Source organism: Gadus chalcogrammus, chromosome 2 (assembly GCF_026213295.1).
Source record: "Gadus chalcogrammus isolate NIFS_2021 chromosome 2, NIFS_Gcha_1.0, whole genome shotgun sequence".
Taxonomy (NCBI): Eukaryota; Metazoa; Chordata; class Actinopteri; order Gadiformes; family Gadidae; genus Gadus; species Gadus chalcogrammus.
This window is the reverse complement of record NC_079413.1, coordinates 8,770,116-8,784,949: the sequence shown is the minus strand read 5'-3', so window position 1 is coordinate 8,784,949 and position 14,834 is coordinate 8,770,116. Positions and strand designations below refer to the sequence as shown.

General features: G+C 42.4%; 2 protein-coding genes across 2 annotated transcripts in view; both read right to left on the bottom strand.

The window, feature by feature from the left end:
- Nucleotides 1-290: 290 nt before the first annotated feature.
- rab5c (RAB5C, member RAS oncogene family) lies at nt 291-11,962 on the bottom strand. The gene is made up of 6 exons (XM_056579299.1): nt 11,873-11,962; nt 5,396-5,716; nt 2,852-3,003; nt 2,189-2,311; nt 1,938-2,031; nt 291-1,835 (listed from the first exon to the last, which is right to left on the bottom strand). Exons 2-6 carry the CDS (start codon nt 5,559-5,561, stop codon nt 1,708-1,710), a joined length of 663 nt encoding a protein of 220 aa, XP_056435274.1. The 5' UTR covers nt 5,562-5,716; nt 11,873-11,962; the 3' UTR covers nt 291-1,707.
- kcnh4a (potassium voltage-gated channel, subfamily H (eag-related), member 4a) overlaps nt 8,180-14,834 on the bottom strand; it is a 26,196-nt gene continuing 19,541 nt past the window's right edge. Inside the window, exons 13-17 of the mRNA XM_056608947.1 lie at nt 14,587-14,834; nt 14,416-14,495; nt 14,226-14,302; nt 13,127-13,948; nt 8,180-8,194 (exon numbers count right to left, since the gene is read on the bottom strand). The exon at nt 14,587-14,834 is cut by the window's right edge and continues 126 nt beyond it. Coding sequence (XP_056464922.1) covers nt 8,180-8,194; nt 13,127-13,948; nt 14,226-14,302; nt 14,416-14,495; nt 14,587-14,834 — 1,242 coding nt within the window. The remainder of the gene's footprint in view (nt 8,195-13,126; nt 13,949-14,225; nt 14,303-14,415; nt 14,496-14,586) is intronic.

Below are 14,834 nucleotides of genomic sequence, written 5' to 3'. Positions count from 1 at the left end.
TAAAGTAAGAACCAACTATGAGATCCAATTTCAGATTGTGTCACGTTAATTGTCTTCCAGAGAATGGTGGAGACTTAACATTGTCAAACCACCACGAAATATTTGTTTACTCATACGGCAATAATATTGTGAGGTGTGGTTGAAATAATTCCAGACGGACATAATATACCTCCCCTTTGTTTATTGATAAAATTAAAATGTCCTTTGCCTCATCTTTACGACACACACACACACACACACACACACACACACACACACACACACACACACACACACACACACACACACACACACACACACACACACACACACACACACACACACACACACACACACACACACACACACACACACACACACACACACACACACACACACGATGCTGTAGAGATACTGTTGTGCTAGTTGTTGACGTAATTACAGAGTGTGACAACACCGGTCAAAAGTAAGCCCTCCCGATATTACAAAAATAAAAGTGGTAAGGAATAGAAAATTAAGCTAAGGATGACATCTGATTTGATGGAGATGAGATAGAACCAGTGCATTTAATACCATAGAATAAAAAATAAAAATGAATAAAAAAAGAACATCCTCAATCACAAAAATAATTGATGACAATATATCAGAGTGGGAAGATATTGTATTGACAATAACTACTGATTGGTAATATACTTGACAAAAGATACAAATACAGCAACATGTTTCCGATACACAATTCAATTTTGGTCAAGAAACGTGTCTTGCTTTATGCATTTGACTCATGATTCAAACACAGTACAACAATGCTAAAAATAACTTGCCTGTGATATGGTTAATAATGGTATATTGAATGTTTATGGTCGGATATCAAGACGTGAGAATCAATTCTTGGTTGGTCTAGGCCTTTTTATAAAACCAAACAAAAACACAAATCAGACCGGATAATCTGTCAAGTAATAAACAGTGACAATGAAAGCGTGAATTTACAACGCCACTATCTAGTTAATCTTTCCCCTATCCATCTTTTTTTTGTTGTTTTATGTTTTCTTCTAACCCAGACTCCATCCTATCCAAGCAGCCTACCAGCATCCATGAAGGAAAAAATAAAGTGACGGTTGACACATTTGCAGACCAAACAAAGAAGAGGGTTTGAGTTCTAACAGTGGCACAGGACCATGATTGAAAATACTGCGGTGATTACTGGTGCATGGTCGAGATGGAATAGGAGGAGACAGGGCGAGAGAGAGCTGATAAGCCTCTTGGGCGCTCTGCTTAAAAAAACGCCATGTTAGTGCCGAATCTCACCTAGCCACTGATGAAGAGAAAGGGGAGCAGCAGAGGGCTGGACGAAGTGCGATGGAAAACGGATCATATCCCGCTTCCGTCTTGGGGACCTTTTTTAAGTTTTCCTCTTGGTTATTTCGAGGTATCCATCATTGTGGCGCTCTTGTTGGTATAGATTTTCAGTATGCATACATCGACACATATATATAGAGGTATACAAGCGCATTGTTCTGTTTAGTTGGTTTGTTGGTCGATTCATTGGTGAAAATGGTCACTGGGTTCGGGCCAAACAATGAGGGTCTGTGTTGCTTAAGGGTCTGACCATGGGTTTGATTGGATCGATGGGATGCGCTTTTTCTCAGCTGGTTGATATCGAAGACTGGTTGCTTGATACTGTGGGTGGGTTCGTAGCGATCGATCTGATTTGGGGTTCCAGTACGTCAGTTAGTTCCCCCCACCGCAGCACTGGCTGGCACGGCCCTGTGGCGCGGCTTCCTGCAGGTCCACGCCGCCTCTGGCCCGTCCGCCCGCGCCGGCGGCCCCCTGGGGCTCGCTCTTGGGGAGCTTCTTGGCTGGGGGGGGGGGACATGAGAAAGGATGGGCCGTCAATTAATTATTTAATCGTCGCATAGAATCGTAGCGTACCTTTTTTGGTGGCTTTGTTCAGTACGTACCTATCGCCATAAAGATCTCATTAACATTCATTGCAGTCTTGGCTGACGTCTCCATGAAGAGCAAACTATTGTCGTCTGCATAGGATTGTGCTTCCTGAAAAGCAAAACAGGTGGACAGTGGTTTCATATCGATCAGTTATTAATGCAGATTATTTTTGGCCTATATTTTACAGAAAAATTTCATTGAGCATTGTCAATTGCAAATTAATTGATACAAATGCAGTTAAACATTTTCAATCGGGGGACTGTACCTGAAAATCGACTGCTCTTTTGTTGGACAGGTCTGCCTTGTTTCCTGACAGTGCAATAACGATATTGGGGCTGGCTTGTCTCTGGAGCTCCTTTACCCAGTTCTTCGCACGCGTGAACGTATCCTGGTGGCAGAAGCACAACGCAAAAACCTTCATAAGAAACGTGGCATTTCATTATTTAAGTAAACATACCGTGGACAGGATTGTTAAGCCCAAGGGTAGGACGCGGGTAAGATAATTAGACTATTCACACAAAATATACAGCAAAATATCAAGCACACACACGTTTTTTCGAAAGCTGAATATAGACTAGTACAAACTTTGTTGTCCCACAGTCACCTGGTTGCTATGCTTCAGCAGAATACATTAATATGTTTACTATTCCACCATCAAATTCTTAAAACATCTGTGATAAGTGAAAGCCAGAAAAATATTGTAACCACTCCCATGCACGTTTCAAAACAGATGCGTTGTGTACTGAAGTCAATCCCGCAAGGCCAAATCGGAGATCCAATATAAACCTATATCTAAAACAATACTGCTTAGCTTTATTATGAACGTAACCAATCACAGACTCATCGCACTGCATTCGCATTGCATTGGACTGATCAGCCGTCAATGGGCTATGATACGTTTGAATGGGAAGCGGGCCGCCTGACTCACTGTATTGGTGATGTCATAGACCACGATGGCAGCCTGGGCGCCCCTGTAGTACATGGGGGCGAGGCTGTGGTAGCGCTCCTGTCCTGCGGTGTCCCAGATCTCAAACTTCACTGTTGTGTCGTCCAGGCATACCGTCTGTGTGAGGAAGGCAGCTAGAGAGAAAGACAAGCCACACGCCGCGTTAGAATCGCGTGATCATTTCAATGAAAGATTGAAGGATCTTCTCAGAGGGAGCCATATACAATGATGCATTGTTTGGACTTTGATGCAGTCACTCTTATTACCGCCTAGTGAAGTCAAGGAAATATCAATCAGTCAAACGCCCATCATTTTGACGTGATTCCAAAGAAAAATACAATTAATTAAAGGTAATCTTCTAATTCAACTCATAGTAATGAAATCAAAAGGTCAGGTTTGCTTAATAAAATGAGCAATTTATTTACTTTTAACCATGTAGTCCACAGTTCTATCCCAACAAGAGTGATAAGAAGAGGCCCACGCTCCAAATATTTCCTGCTTATTCAGCCCCTTGTGTCACATCACATGACAGGGGAAATGTATGTTCTGTAGGCACCGCATATTTTAGAGCTTTGGAACCTTTGAGCAGGCGCATGGCAGCTGACCACCAAGTAAAACAGAAGAAAATGCTGAGTACTTTAAAGTCTTTGGTCAGTGTGAGCAACAGGCATCCTGTCTTTACATCCTGAAGAACTTAGTGGAAGGAAGCCATGGTGTCAGAGTATTCTGTTTCGACCTGAATAAAAATGTCTGAATGAATACACAATTAGCAAAAAAATACAATTATCCTTAACCTTCCTCATCTCCCACGCAGGATGCATTTACAATGCTAACTAGTAGAATTTATCGAATAAAAACAGCTGACATCTGAGCAAATGCCAAGCAAAATACCTATGTGTGGAATGTGGTGGAAACAGGTTTATGAATAGAAGGACTGAACACTTTTGTTAAACAGCACACAATAAATTTCCTGTCCTGCCGGGGCATCTGGGGTCAACGTCTACGGCTAACGCACACTCATTCCAGTCATAAACCACATATGCCTCGCAAACCTTTGGCCAGCTTATTCACCATAGATTAAAATATACCAATATAAGGTTGAATTTAATGTAAGAACCAGTGTCTAGTCAATACTGCCTCATTGGTTTTCAGCAGGCCAAACTCCACTGTTCTGTCTCCCATCCATCACATTTTAAGTCAATAATGTATCGCATCGGCTCCCTTTGAGGCAATTCAATCAAATATGGGATTTATTTCATAGTAGTACTAAATTCGTACCCCCAGCGACTTCATTTTAAAGGACACGGTGCCTAAGCGGCACTGGTTTTGACCGGGTACCAAACCCGGCTAAGTGGGTCGAGCTAGCGACACTGCAGCCCCACTGATTGGATGACTTGTGTTTTGAGAAAACAACAGCAAAGTTAGCATACAAGGATTCTCGTGCTTTCCCGCTGATTTTCACAGTTTACATTGAAGAACTACGCCAACATTGCCGCTTGATGCTGGTGTGTGGTTCAATTGTGTACACAACATCATTCAGATTAAAGGAGTAGGTATTATAATTATTGACATTTTCAACATTTAATTTAAACGATCAAAGGCAACATCGCTTTTCCCACCGCTCTACCAATATGGGTTAAAATTGTTGTTGTCGTTGGCTTCCATTGTTCTCCCCCAAAAAATACATTCACAAAAGCGTCTGATTACTTTGGTCAGCACAAGGAAACCTTTGGACCTTTTCCCAAAACATTTGTGTTTAGTGATACTGAGATCAGCTCAGAGAATAGCCTGTAACTTTATATTTTTGGACCTTGATAAAACTCTGCACTACCAAGGGTGAGAATAGTCAAAGTAGACCAAACAAGGGTCAAAATACTTTCCTAAATGTTGACATGGGGTAGATGTTTTGTTCTGGGCTTTAAAAAAAAACATAATGAGATGTTCAGAGACTGAAAATAATTATGAGCAATAATTCTCAATACTTTTTTCAGGCCCGCAGCAACAGTTGTAAAGAAAAAAAACACAAATGATTGCGAATAAGCATTGTATCAAAACAGTTGGCATCAATGAAAACAGCACAGGTAACTTTAAAAACAGATCACTCTTAATTGAACAGCTCTATTTAATACAAGGCATAACGGTCTGGGTACTGAGCATAGTGAATAGATGAAAAAACTTATCAGTAAGTCAGAAATCTCCCTTGGGCTGGAGTCATTTATAGCTTATTTTTAATTGTTTCTTAAACCAGAACATTATTCTTCACGTTTTATCATCCATTAAGCCGCTTGTCAGGGGGCACCAGGTGAGCCAAGTACAGAAAACTTGTTCTGCCGCTTCAGCTCCACGTTTGGACAACAGAGGATTTGTGAGCTAGGCGGTCGGTTGGTCTACTGTAATCGTTCATTCAGCAGCCTAGCAAACATACAAGCTCTTAAATCTACTGAGGGACGCCAACAAACACCAGACCACCAATAGCCTTGGAGCACTGGGAAAGAAAAACGTGAGAAAGAGGAATAAGACCCTCACCTCCAATTGTGCTCTCCTGGTATTCATGAAACTGGCCTTTGACGAAGCGCAGCACCAAGCTGGATTTTCCTACTGCTGATTCCCCCAACAGCACTAGCTTGAACTGGCAGATCTTGTTGCTGGCTGCCGTGCCGTTGGTCCGTGCCGGTCCTCCTCTCCCTGCCATTGGGCTGTGTTGAAAGTTTCTCTAGTGGAACAGGAGGGGGGGGATGTCCAGGCAACTTAGGGTAGTCTCACACAAGGCAGGTGGCGGTTTCCTAAGGCCAAACAGTGTCCAGGTGAGGAATGATCCGCGGGAAGAGGACACCTCAGTAGCAAGAGCTGGAAAAGAGAGGGAATGCGTATTAAATGGCCGCTTAAGTTAGAAACACTTTTCAATACAGACACAAGAGGACACTATCCACTATCCAGTAATCAATGTAATCAGTTAAAAAAAAAATTGAGGACGACTCAAATGTTTGCATCTTTTATTATCTTGCAAACACATAAGCAGACTTACTTTTGGCCAAAAGTATCCAAGCCCAACTTTGTGATTCTTAACTGAACACTGAAAACGGCCATATTATAAATGTACCAATAGGCTATCCGTTGTGAGAGCCCGGCCCGTCCCTTAAGGAATGGATCCGTATCGTCAGATATGTTCTTTATTAGGCCGAAGTGTTAGATCTTAAAACATGTTATTATTTGGCTTTCCCTTCAGTTTACTATCTGTTAAATGATGCATGTATCAGCTTCTGCTTGGTCAGAGGGACAGGAAACTGTAATTAAGTCAAAACAGGATGTGAAGATGGCAGAGGACACTAGGCACTGTTTTCAGCGCTTCCTCACTTGGAACGCAAAAAAGACCAATCGTACTTAATAAATGTCTAGGGTTTGTGAGTTTAAAAGTGGAAAACATTTCTCCAGTTAGTGGAGTTAAGGCGGTTTGTTTTTTCCCTCTCAAGCAGCGTTTTGGGCTAATCTCCGATGCATGAGGAGGCCAGGGACAGAACACATGCAGTATGAATTATCGTCATGCTTCATAAATTCTATATACTACTCTCAAATGCATTCCTCGTGCTGACAAGGGGGTGTTAACATAAGTATTTTAAACAATGGAATCTGATCTACAATAATATCATCGAGCACACCATAACCACATAAGTGAACAAAAGGAATACAATACTTGAAATTGAAATGCGTTCTTGATTGAGTTTGTTTTTGTTCCAAGGCCCTGGTTAGCAAGTGTGTGGCTGGAGGAACTGTGGTCCTTTCCACCCTAAACAGACATCAGTAATCCACGATAAGCCTGGAGGGTTGGACCGGAGCCCAATACGCCTTTCCCACACTCCCACATCCAGCAGAGCTGAGGGAGGCCGTTAGAGACCAAAGCAGCAGAGGTGGCTGGAGAATAGGGCTACACTGTTCACTGTGTCAATGGATGGTGCATCTGAATCCAACCAAAGGGCCATGGGTTCACCTGTTTTATGCCCCTCGTTCATCAAACCTCCTTAAAGAACTCAACAGCAAAGACTAGATTAAAAACAGCACCGTTTAGGCAGAGTAAATGTTAATGTATACGTTTTTAAATATGTTCATTGAATGTTGATTCCATTATCTTAATTACCAATCCTAATCCAAGATAAGACTTGATCATAAGATACAGCTAACATGTAGACAAGGGCTTTATGAAAGCTTGACATTGTGTCAATAAGACCTAAAATATGAGCCAATAGGCATTATTCAATGTTCAGCATCATTAACTAGGATCTGTGGCTCCTAGATAATGTCCTGATCTGTAGTACGCTCATCAAGGGTACCTTGGGAGAACATTCTTCCCCTGAGCCTACATGTATGAACTCATCAATCGACCTCCACATCATTAGATTAAGCTGCACAGGTGGTATTAAAACCCCTAGCAAAAGTCGCAAGCCCCGGGCTCATTCAAATACAGTAGACTCTTCTGAAGCAGCCTACAACAGATTGCCTAATGGCATCCTTAATGGTCTCTGGAGAGCTCCACGGGAAGGGGGTTGGAAAGACAGACAGAGGATATGGGTCAGGAAAAGGGTGAAAACTGGGTGTATGGAAAGAAACGCTATGAAATATTTATACTGGCCTGGTTTTTAAAGTGTAAGTGAACCCCCTGTTTCAGCTCAGAATTCTAACACAGATTTACAAAGAAAAAAACGGATACTTGCGATTTTGTATATGAAATGATTCACACCTTTGCATTTTACTATAACTGGGAAGCATATTCCTCTCTGAGACGGAAACAGAAAAATCCACCACTGCTCAGAAGAAGTTTCACACATCCACACACCGTGTCATTATAATAAAAGTGTCCAAGAAGCATAACCCTCTCTTCTTCGCCACAGTCAACATCAACCGCCCCCCCAGACAGAGCTCCACACTTCCACCAACAACTCACTGTGGTGATGTCCAAGAATTTACTAAAAAGCACTTTGTCGTCAGGAAAGAAGGGTTCCCTTCCCTGCTTTCGGGGCAGAGTGGAATTCACAAACCGGTTGGCGGAGACTGGCAAAAACAGTAGCTCCCTCTTTCTCTAAATGATGGTCTTATTTCAGTAGTTAAAATGGCTTTAGATTACTGTGTTGAAGATTACAAAATACATTACCACAATTTTGGGTTTACTACCCTGTTAGGACCTAGAATAAATGTATTAACACAAAAAAGGTAACGGTATGTGTATGCAACTTTTTTTTTTTCCATTAATCCTAACCTCAGCAAAGAAAAAATATTTTTAGAAGGTAACTGTCAAACCAATATCGATGCCCAATGCATTTACATCACCGGGCACTGAAAGGAGCATTTAAGAGGCAAAAAGGACAATGTCAGAGAAGGTCAGTTTAGTCACTTAGTCCTGTTTAGGGATGTGAATAACTCAAATTTTTCATGGTCGAATAATCGGTGGGTAGTATGAACGAATATCGATTATTCGATGTGTGCCGAAATTCACTAAGACAGCCATGGATCATCGGTAAGAAATCACTTAATATCTTAAACACAAAACAACAACTACCTGCTAAGTAATTCCAGTCAAATTGTCTGTTCAGCCCTCAAAACGAGAGTTGTTAAATTGTGAAAAATGCATTAAACTGTAATCCGAAAATGCGGTTATATGCTATAGTCCCTCCCTACAGTAACTGTGGTACAAAGGCTGAATCGCGACGGTCTATACTTTCAACATTAAGAGTACGTATTTATCATTTGTATATATCCGAGTTATCTGATTACAGTTTAATGTAACAGTAAGCTGACAACATCGCTAATTAACACAGCAACTGCAAATTAACCGGACGGAGATAACCATGGCAACCGGTCAAACAAATTTACTTATGGCGATCTATCTGCGCGCCCATCCGCCGTGTTCATAAACAAATAATCCCCCTATAAATGAATGGTCTTCATTTATTTTCTATGGCAAGTGACCGTGGTATAAGCGGGATAATGCCCTTGAACACCTGTCCAACATTAGTTCCGTCCGTTAATTCTGAATTTTGACCCTCGGGAACGAATAATCGAATATTCTGACCCATCCCTAGTTCTGTTACAATATGCTAAACCAATGCACCCGACCCACAACAAAAACCTTCATAAACCACACACACACACTTCACCGTTGAAGTGAGCAGTTGAAAGCAGAAGGTGACCGTATGGACGCAAGAGCATTATTGAAATTGAACCCAAAATGAATAACCCAAAATGCACGCAGGCATGTGTTGCATAGGCGGCTGCCTAAGCTGTAATGTGCTGTGGGAAACCCAAGAATCATAACATCAACTTTCCCAAATCCCCTCCCATTCACGGCCCCCGTTAGTTTGCGTCAGAACACAGTAATTGAGGGTTTTTTTATTCTGAGAAGTCTCAACTACCAACTCTGAGGGGCTCTTTCTTTACACATTTCGGTTCATCAAAGGATTGGCCAAATTGTGTTCAACTTCCAACTGCAGTGATTCCGCCGCAAAAATAACACTTTATTCCAGGAAAATACAGCCATTTCCAATGCTGTTTGACTGGTTGAATTCCACTAGAATTGTTCAATATGCAGGTCTTGTGTGTATCAAAAAAACTTAATTTTACTAAAAATGAACTGCTTAATCTGGCAGTTTTACAGCGTTCATATGTAAAAGGGCTACGGACTGCCGCAGAATAGCAACAAGCCACTAGTGGACAATGCCGTTGTGTTCCAATATTAGCCATATCCAGCTTGTACTAGTCCAGAATCATGCATCAAAGGGAAGTAAACAGCACATCAGCATGTAAGCGGGTGACAGTTTGCATTAGTCATTAAAGCCACCGCGGTGGTAGTGGTGCAACAAACACCTCCGACACAGATCTCACTCTACCAGTTATCAGGAAGCAAGAAGGGACATGACAGAGGTTGTCTTCAGTGCAAGGGTGGGGTAACTTTTTGTTTGTTTGGCAGTAACATTGACATGTGTGTTTGAGCTCAAGTTAGTGGAGTGCTAGAGTACCAGAGAATGATACTTCATGGAGGACTTAAAGGTGCTAAGCTGGAGCTCCTACCCCCTCAGGCCCGTCACGTGGGGCCTCAAGTGGTCTAGCCTTTGAATCAGTTGGTTATCGTGTAAATAAGAACTAGAACTGTTGGTTGCCGCCATTGTCGTTTCATCCAGCAAATCTGTAGGAATGGTGACCAATGGAAAATTGTATGAATTCAATCAAGAAAAGCCACAGGATAATTTTTAGCAACAGATGATTGGCCCATAGGAAATCATAGGCACCTCCTTCTCTTACTACAGTTCTGTATAAAGCCAGAAGAAGAAAGTTCTCAAAAAATTATTCAGACTTTTCCAATCTGCACAAGACAGTATTATGCTTTGTAACTTCACGCTGCCAAACCGGGGCAACCATTTCCTCATTCTGGGTTCAGGGATAAAATTGGTTGCAAGCCCCTGCTATTTGCCTTACTTCAGCAGTTCATGCAAAGCATAATTTTGCATAAAGTAGTTGCAAAGCAGAGTTGCTTATAATATATTAGTCTAATATTTAACACGAAAAGGGTTTAGATTAGTATCATTGTTGATTGAATAACAAAATCTCCCTACATCGTCCCACAAGATATTTTGATTTGCGTATTCATGGCTAGATGCTTTGAATAAAGTGAGATTGATATATAATTATGGTTAACCTCATTACTGGAAATTGGAAAACCCTATTCCATTTAACTTTTTCTGAACATTTAACCATCATACATATATTTATGTTAAGCGGAACGTTCAAGCTGGGGACTGTTGTGTATAAGTAGACTAACCTGGAGTACCCTTTGGTCTATTGACCTTGAGCAAGGCTCACCTTCCTATTAAGTGATAAGAAACATTAGCAATTAATATTCCGTTTACAGATCAAGAGATAACCTAGGAATGTGTGCCTGTGGGCAGCCAGCCAGTATTATAACTACATTGCATCGACTAGACGAATTTTGTCTAGTGAGTAGAATAATACGATTTGTCCTTAATTGTTCCAACCCAACGATGTGACTCGTGCTTGGTTTTGTTATGACAGGTCAAGCTTGTGGTGAACAAGGTCCACAGAAAGAGTCGTAGACATAACATTACAGTCGGCAAAAAACGTAAGATAAAGCTCAGATATGTAGTCCATAACTGTTGTCAATATCCATGTCTAGCTGTCAAAGAGAAAAAAATAGAAAGTCAACCACGTCAATATTTAAAACCAACATAAATCGATGTTGGTCAAGCGTTATCCGCCTATGTTTGGAACAAACGCTTATCGACAGAGAGTCTTTTCACCAGTCACTAAAGTTACCAACTTGATAAAGACATATACTCATTTGGACCTGCAGCCTCAACGCCTTGGCCAAAGTAAATTACGTCATAGTCCTGTATGTGAATGTAGCGTAAGCTAGCTGGTTAACTAGTTGAAAAGGGATATTTTGTAGCTACCGACGTTCGGTGTTCTGTAAATAACAAATGCCCTAATGTCAGTTCACCAAGCCCAGGGCACATAAGACAAGCCAACAATAGGTGTAATCTTGTCTATGGTGTACGTTACATGTTGCCTTACTACAGTTATTCAACTAGTAACACTAGACAGTGAGCTGATGTAGCAGCAGGGTTAGCGCACTCCATAACGTCACTGCCAAACGTAGTCAGCTGTTTTTAACACTTGGCAGATGCAACATAACGTTGATTTACGTCTGTCTATCGTTTGTTAAGGTACTGCCGTTTCCCCAGTGACAAACAACACGAATGCATACCCATTGCTATTTCCCCCTTAGGTTAGATGGCTTAGCCTAGCCATTCTAAAGCTAGCATCTCGATGCAGTTTTGGTAAGAAAAAAAGAATCGCCTGAGTGTGGACTTGTCTGTTTGGCTGAGCACAATAATATAGATACGGACACACTGACACAAACGATGAAAAGGAGACGTCAGTACCGCGGCGATATTTCTTGAGTGTTATTATAATTACACACTTGTGACAAGTTTAACTTACGATACTTTGGCGTCTTTCGGAGATGACATCGGCAGCTCCTATCTTTCCGTTCTTGGACCCTGGCCTTCCTTTCCGGTGAGGGACTTTTCCGGGAACCTCCCACGCTTCCGTGGTTTTCCGACCAATGGTTGTTCCTCACTTCTGTCATCGTCGGATTCAATAAAAAATCCACCTCCTCGAGCCTTCTCGTATTAAGGATACATATTGTTTTTTTTAAATGAATCATTGCAAGGAAAAACAATTTGCAGTTGATGTTTACTCAAAATAATCGTTTAAAAAGATACACAATTGGACACTACTGATTAGATGCGGAGTGAGTTATGTGTACCACACAGTTCTAGTCCTGCTTTGTAAACGTTAACATTTAAAAGTTTGGTGGGTATATATTTTAAAGTAAGCTACAATAGAATTGCCCAACATATGGATTTAGATCATTGTGATGAACAATGCAGAAGTCTTAATGTTCCAAATTGGATAGCCTACCCGTGTAACCCATGGGAAATATGGCAGATCTTTTCACAAACTATTGGCAGGAGGCAAGAAAATGCAGCTTGATTTGTTTTGTGAGCGACCGTAGGCCTACGGTGCACCATGGGCGGCTCCAGAAAATGTGGATTGCAATCGGTCGAAATGTATGTAACGGTGTACAAAAATGTAGGCTATATCTGCACACAAAATGCTTATTTTTTAAACACAAATATCTATATTTCTTTATTCAAATATCTTTGATCACCCCTTTGTCTGATTGAAGGAAGGGCGAAATTTACATTTTTGTTTTGCTGTGACTCCCCTGAATGACCACTGAGTGGCAGTATAGATATTCGCTATATCTTCATGTTAAAATAACGTAATGATCGTGTAATTTCGAATCAAGAAGTACAGACTGCTCACCAAGCAACATTTTTAATCCACGTCCATATATCCAATAGTAAATACCAGTGTTCATCAAAATAAAAACATTCATTTTTGAATAGATATTCAGAAGCAAGCGATCATAATCATGCTGCATTGTCTTCCCAAAACACAGTCCTATGATCATTTGGGGGATTTGGATACCTCCAGACCCCAGAGTGGTTCAACCTGTAAGGTTAAGCTGTTGCCTGTGCCCTCAGAATCCACCATATCATTTTCTGTCCTCTCATTTCTATATTTAAACTCCTGCTGATCTGAAACTAAGCAATCCATTGAGGCTGACTGCGTTTTCATTGAATGCGTATGGCTCTGCGTTTCTGTGGGAATGGAGCTGGATCCGACAGGGTCGTTCTGTCTGGGGCCGGTGAAGGCTCCATGGTGGCCCTTGTCCTGTGCGATGCTTACATGGGCACAATGCGTCATGGGTGTCAACGCACCGAAGGTGGTGTCCAGCTGCTGTGGAAGCAGGCCGGTAGGCGTGGTGGAGTGAGGAAGGGGTGCTGGAGACCGGGTGTGGCCGGTGCCAACCTGTCTGCTCAGAGAGGGATGGGACTTACTAAGACCTCCGGAGGAACACAGAGGAAAGCTGCTCACGGCTGACAAGGAGGTCTTATAAACCAGCCGGAGTTCAGGACCGTGGCCAGGGAACCCTTGGCAGAGCGGGCCGAGACCCGGAGGTGCGGGCGGGCCTGTTGCTTGGCCAGCTAAGTTGCTCATGTAAGGGGAGGTGTGCGGGGTTCTGGAACTCTGTAAGGGACCCGTGCATCGACTCTGAAACCTGTGCTCGGGGCCCGTCGGGCCGCTTTCAGAGCAACACTGGTGCACGCACGACGGGGGGATGGAACCGGATGGGTGGCAGAAATGCTTCCCCTTCTGGCCCAGAGGGGTACTGTCGCGGGCCTCGGAGCAGCCCCACAGGTTCCTGGCCGGGTGGCTGACGGGCTCATGGTGGTGGTAGCCGGTAGGCCAGTTGGGAACACCGTAAGGGACTTGGTTCTGCCAGTCGGAGGGGGTCCCGCCGGTCGCGGGGACCATCTGTACGCCATACGAGCACTTGGATGGCAGAGAGGTTTGATGCAGCATGGTCACATGACTCTGCAGGAAATGCATCATTTCCTGCAGCTCCTTGGACAAGTTGGATACCTCTTGATTGAGGCTGGACATCTGCGAGGGAAAATTCGTTTTTGTTTTGTTCTCAATAATTATACAGTGCTGCATGAATCTATTAGATCTATATATTTTTTTAAACCCTACCTATAGGATGACTCATTACCTAACATCGTCCCTTAACTTTTATTTATCTTTCCTGAGATGAATATCCCAACTTACTTTTAAAGTTATTATATTGATAATAAAAATGCTTAGGTCCAGTTCATTAAATATATGACATTTACAAATATCAAAGCTTTAAGCAATATTAAAAAGTAGATTCATCCCATACCTCTTTGTTTAATTTGCCGATATTCTGTTTTATATCTTCTGTTTCTAGCAGCAGGTTAGCACTTATCTGGTAAGGGTCTGTAAAAGAGAGAAAAAACATTGATGACGGACAGACAGAGAGACAGACAGGTATGAATTCATTTTCATCGTAATAGACCATTGGCAGTATTTTCCTTTGGCTGGAGAGTTACCTTTTTCATTCGTCCTTGCCTCATTGTGCTCCACATTAAAATGAAAAGAAGGACTGTTGTCCTCGATTCCATCCACCACCCTTGATGATACAAGCAGTTATATAGAGTTACATGATGTGCTCAAGCAAACAAGGTAAGTAAAAATCCAAATAGAATTTCAACCAGGGTCACCTGGGGCTGAGGTCTAATGGGCTGACTGAATTCAGAGTTGGATCGAGCAACTTGTTGGTTTGTCGACAATTGAAATCCAGGTCTTGAGAGATATTCAGCATCGGCGCAGGTCGGCCCTCCTCGTTGATGAGCAGGAGCGGTGAGGGTATTTCACTTCGACCGCCGCCCTGGACAGGGGAGCGACATACGCGGAGGGAGTTGATGTGACCAAGCTCCTCCCCCAACAGGTTACTGAGGCCGGGCTGGCG

What these genes read in the sequence shown, in the direction of transcription:
- rab5c (XM_056579299.1), bottom strand. Translation starts at nt 5,561, where the DNA reads ATGGCAGGGAGAGGAGGACCGGCACGGACCAACGGCACGGCAGCCAGC. An exon ending in TCTATGACATCACCAATACA is followed by an intron (nt 2,312 to 2,851) that starts GTGAGTCAGGCG and finishes TTCTGCCACCAG; the next exon opens with GATACGTTCACGCGTGCGAA. An exon ending in TGAGATCTTTATGGCGATAG is followed by an intron (nt 1,836 to 1,937) that starts GTACGTACTGAA and finishes CCCCCCCCCCAG; the next exon opens with CCAAGAAGCTCCCCAAGAGC.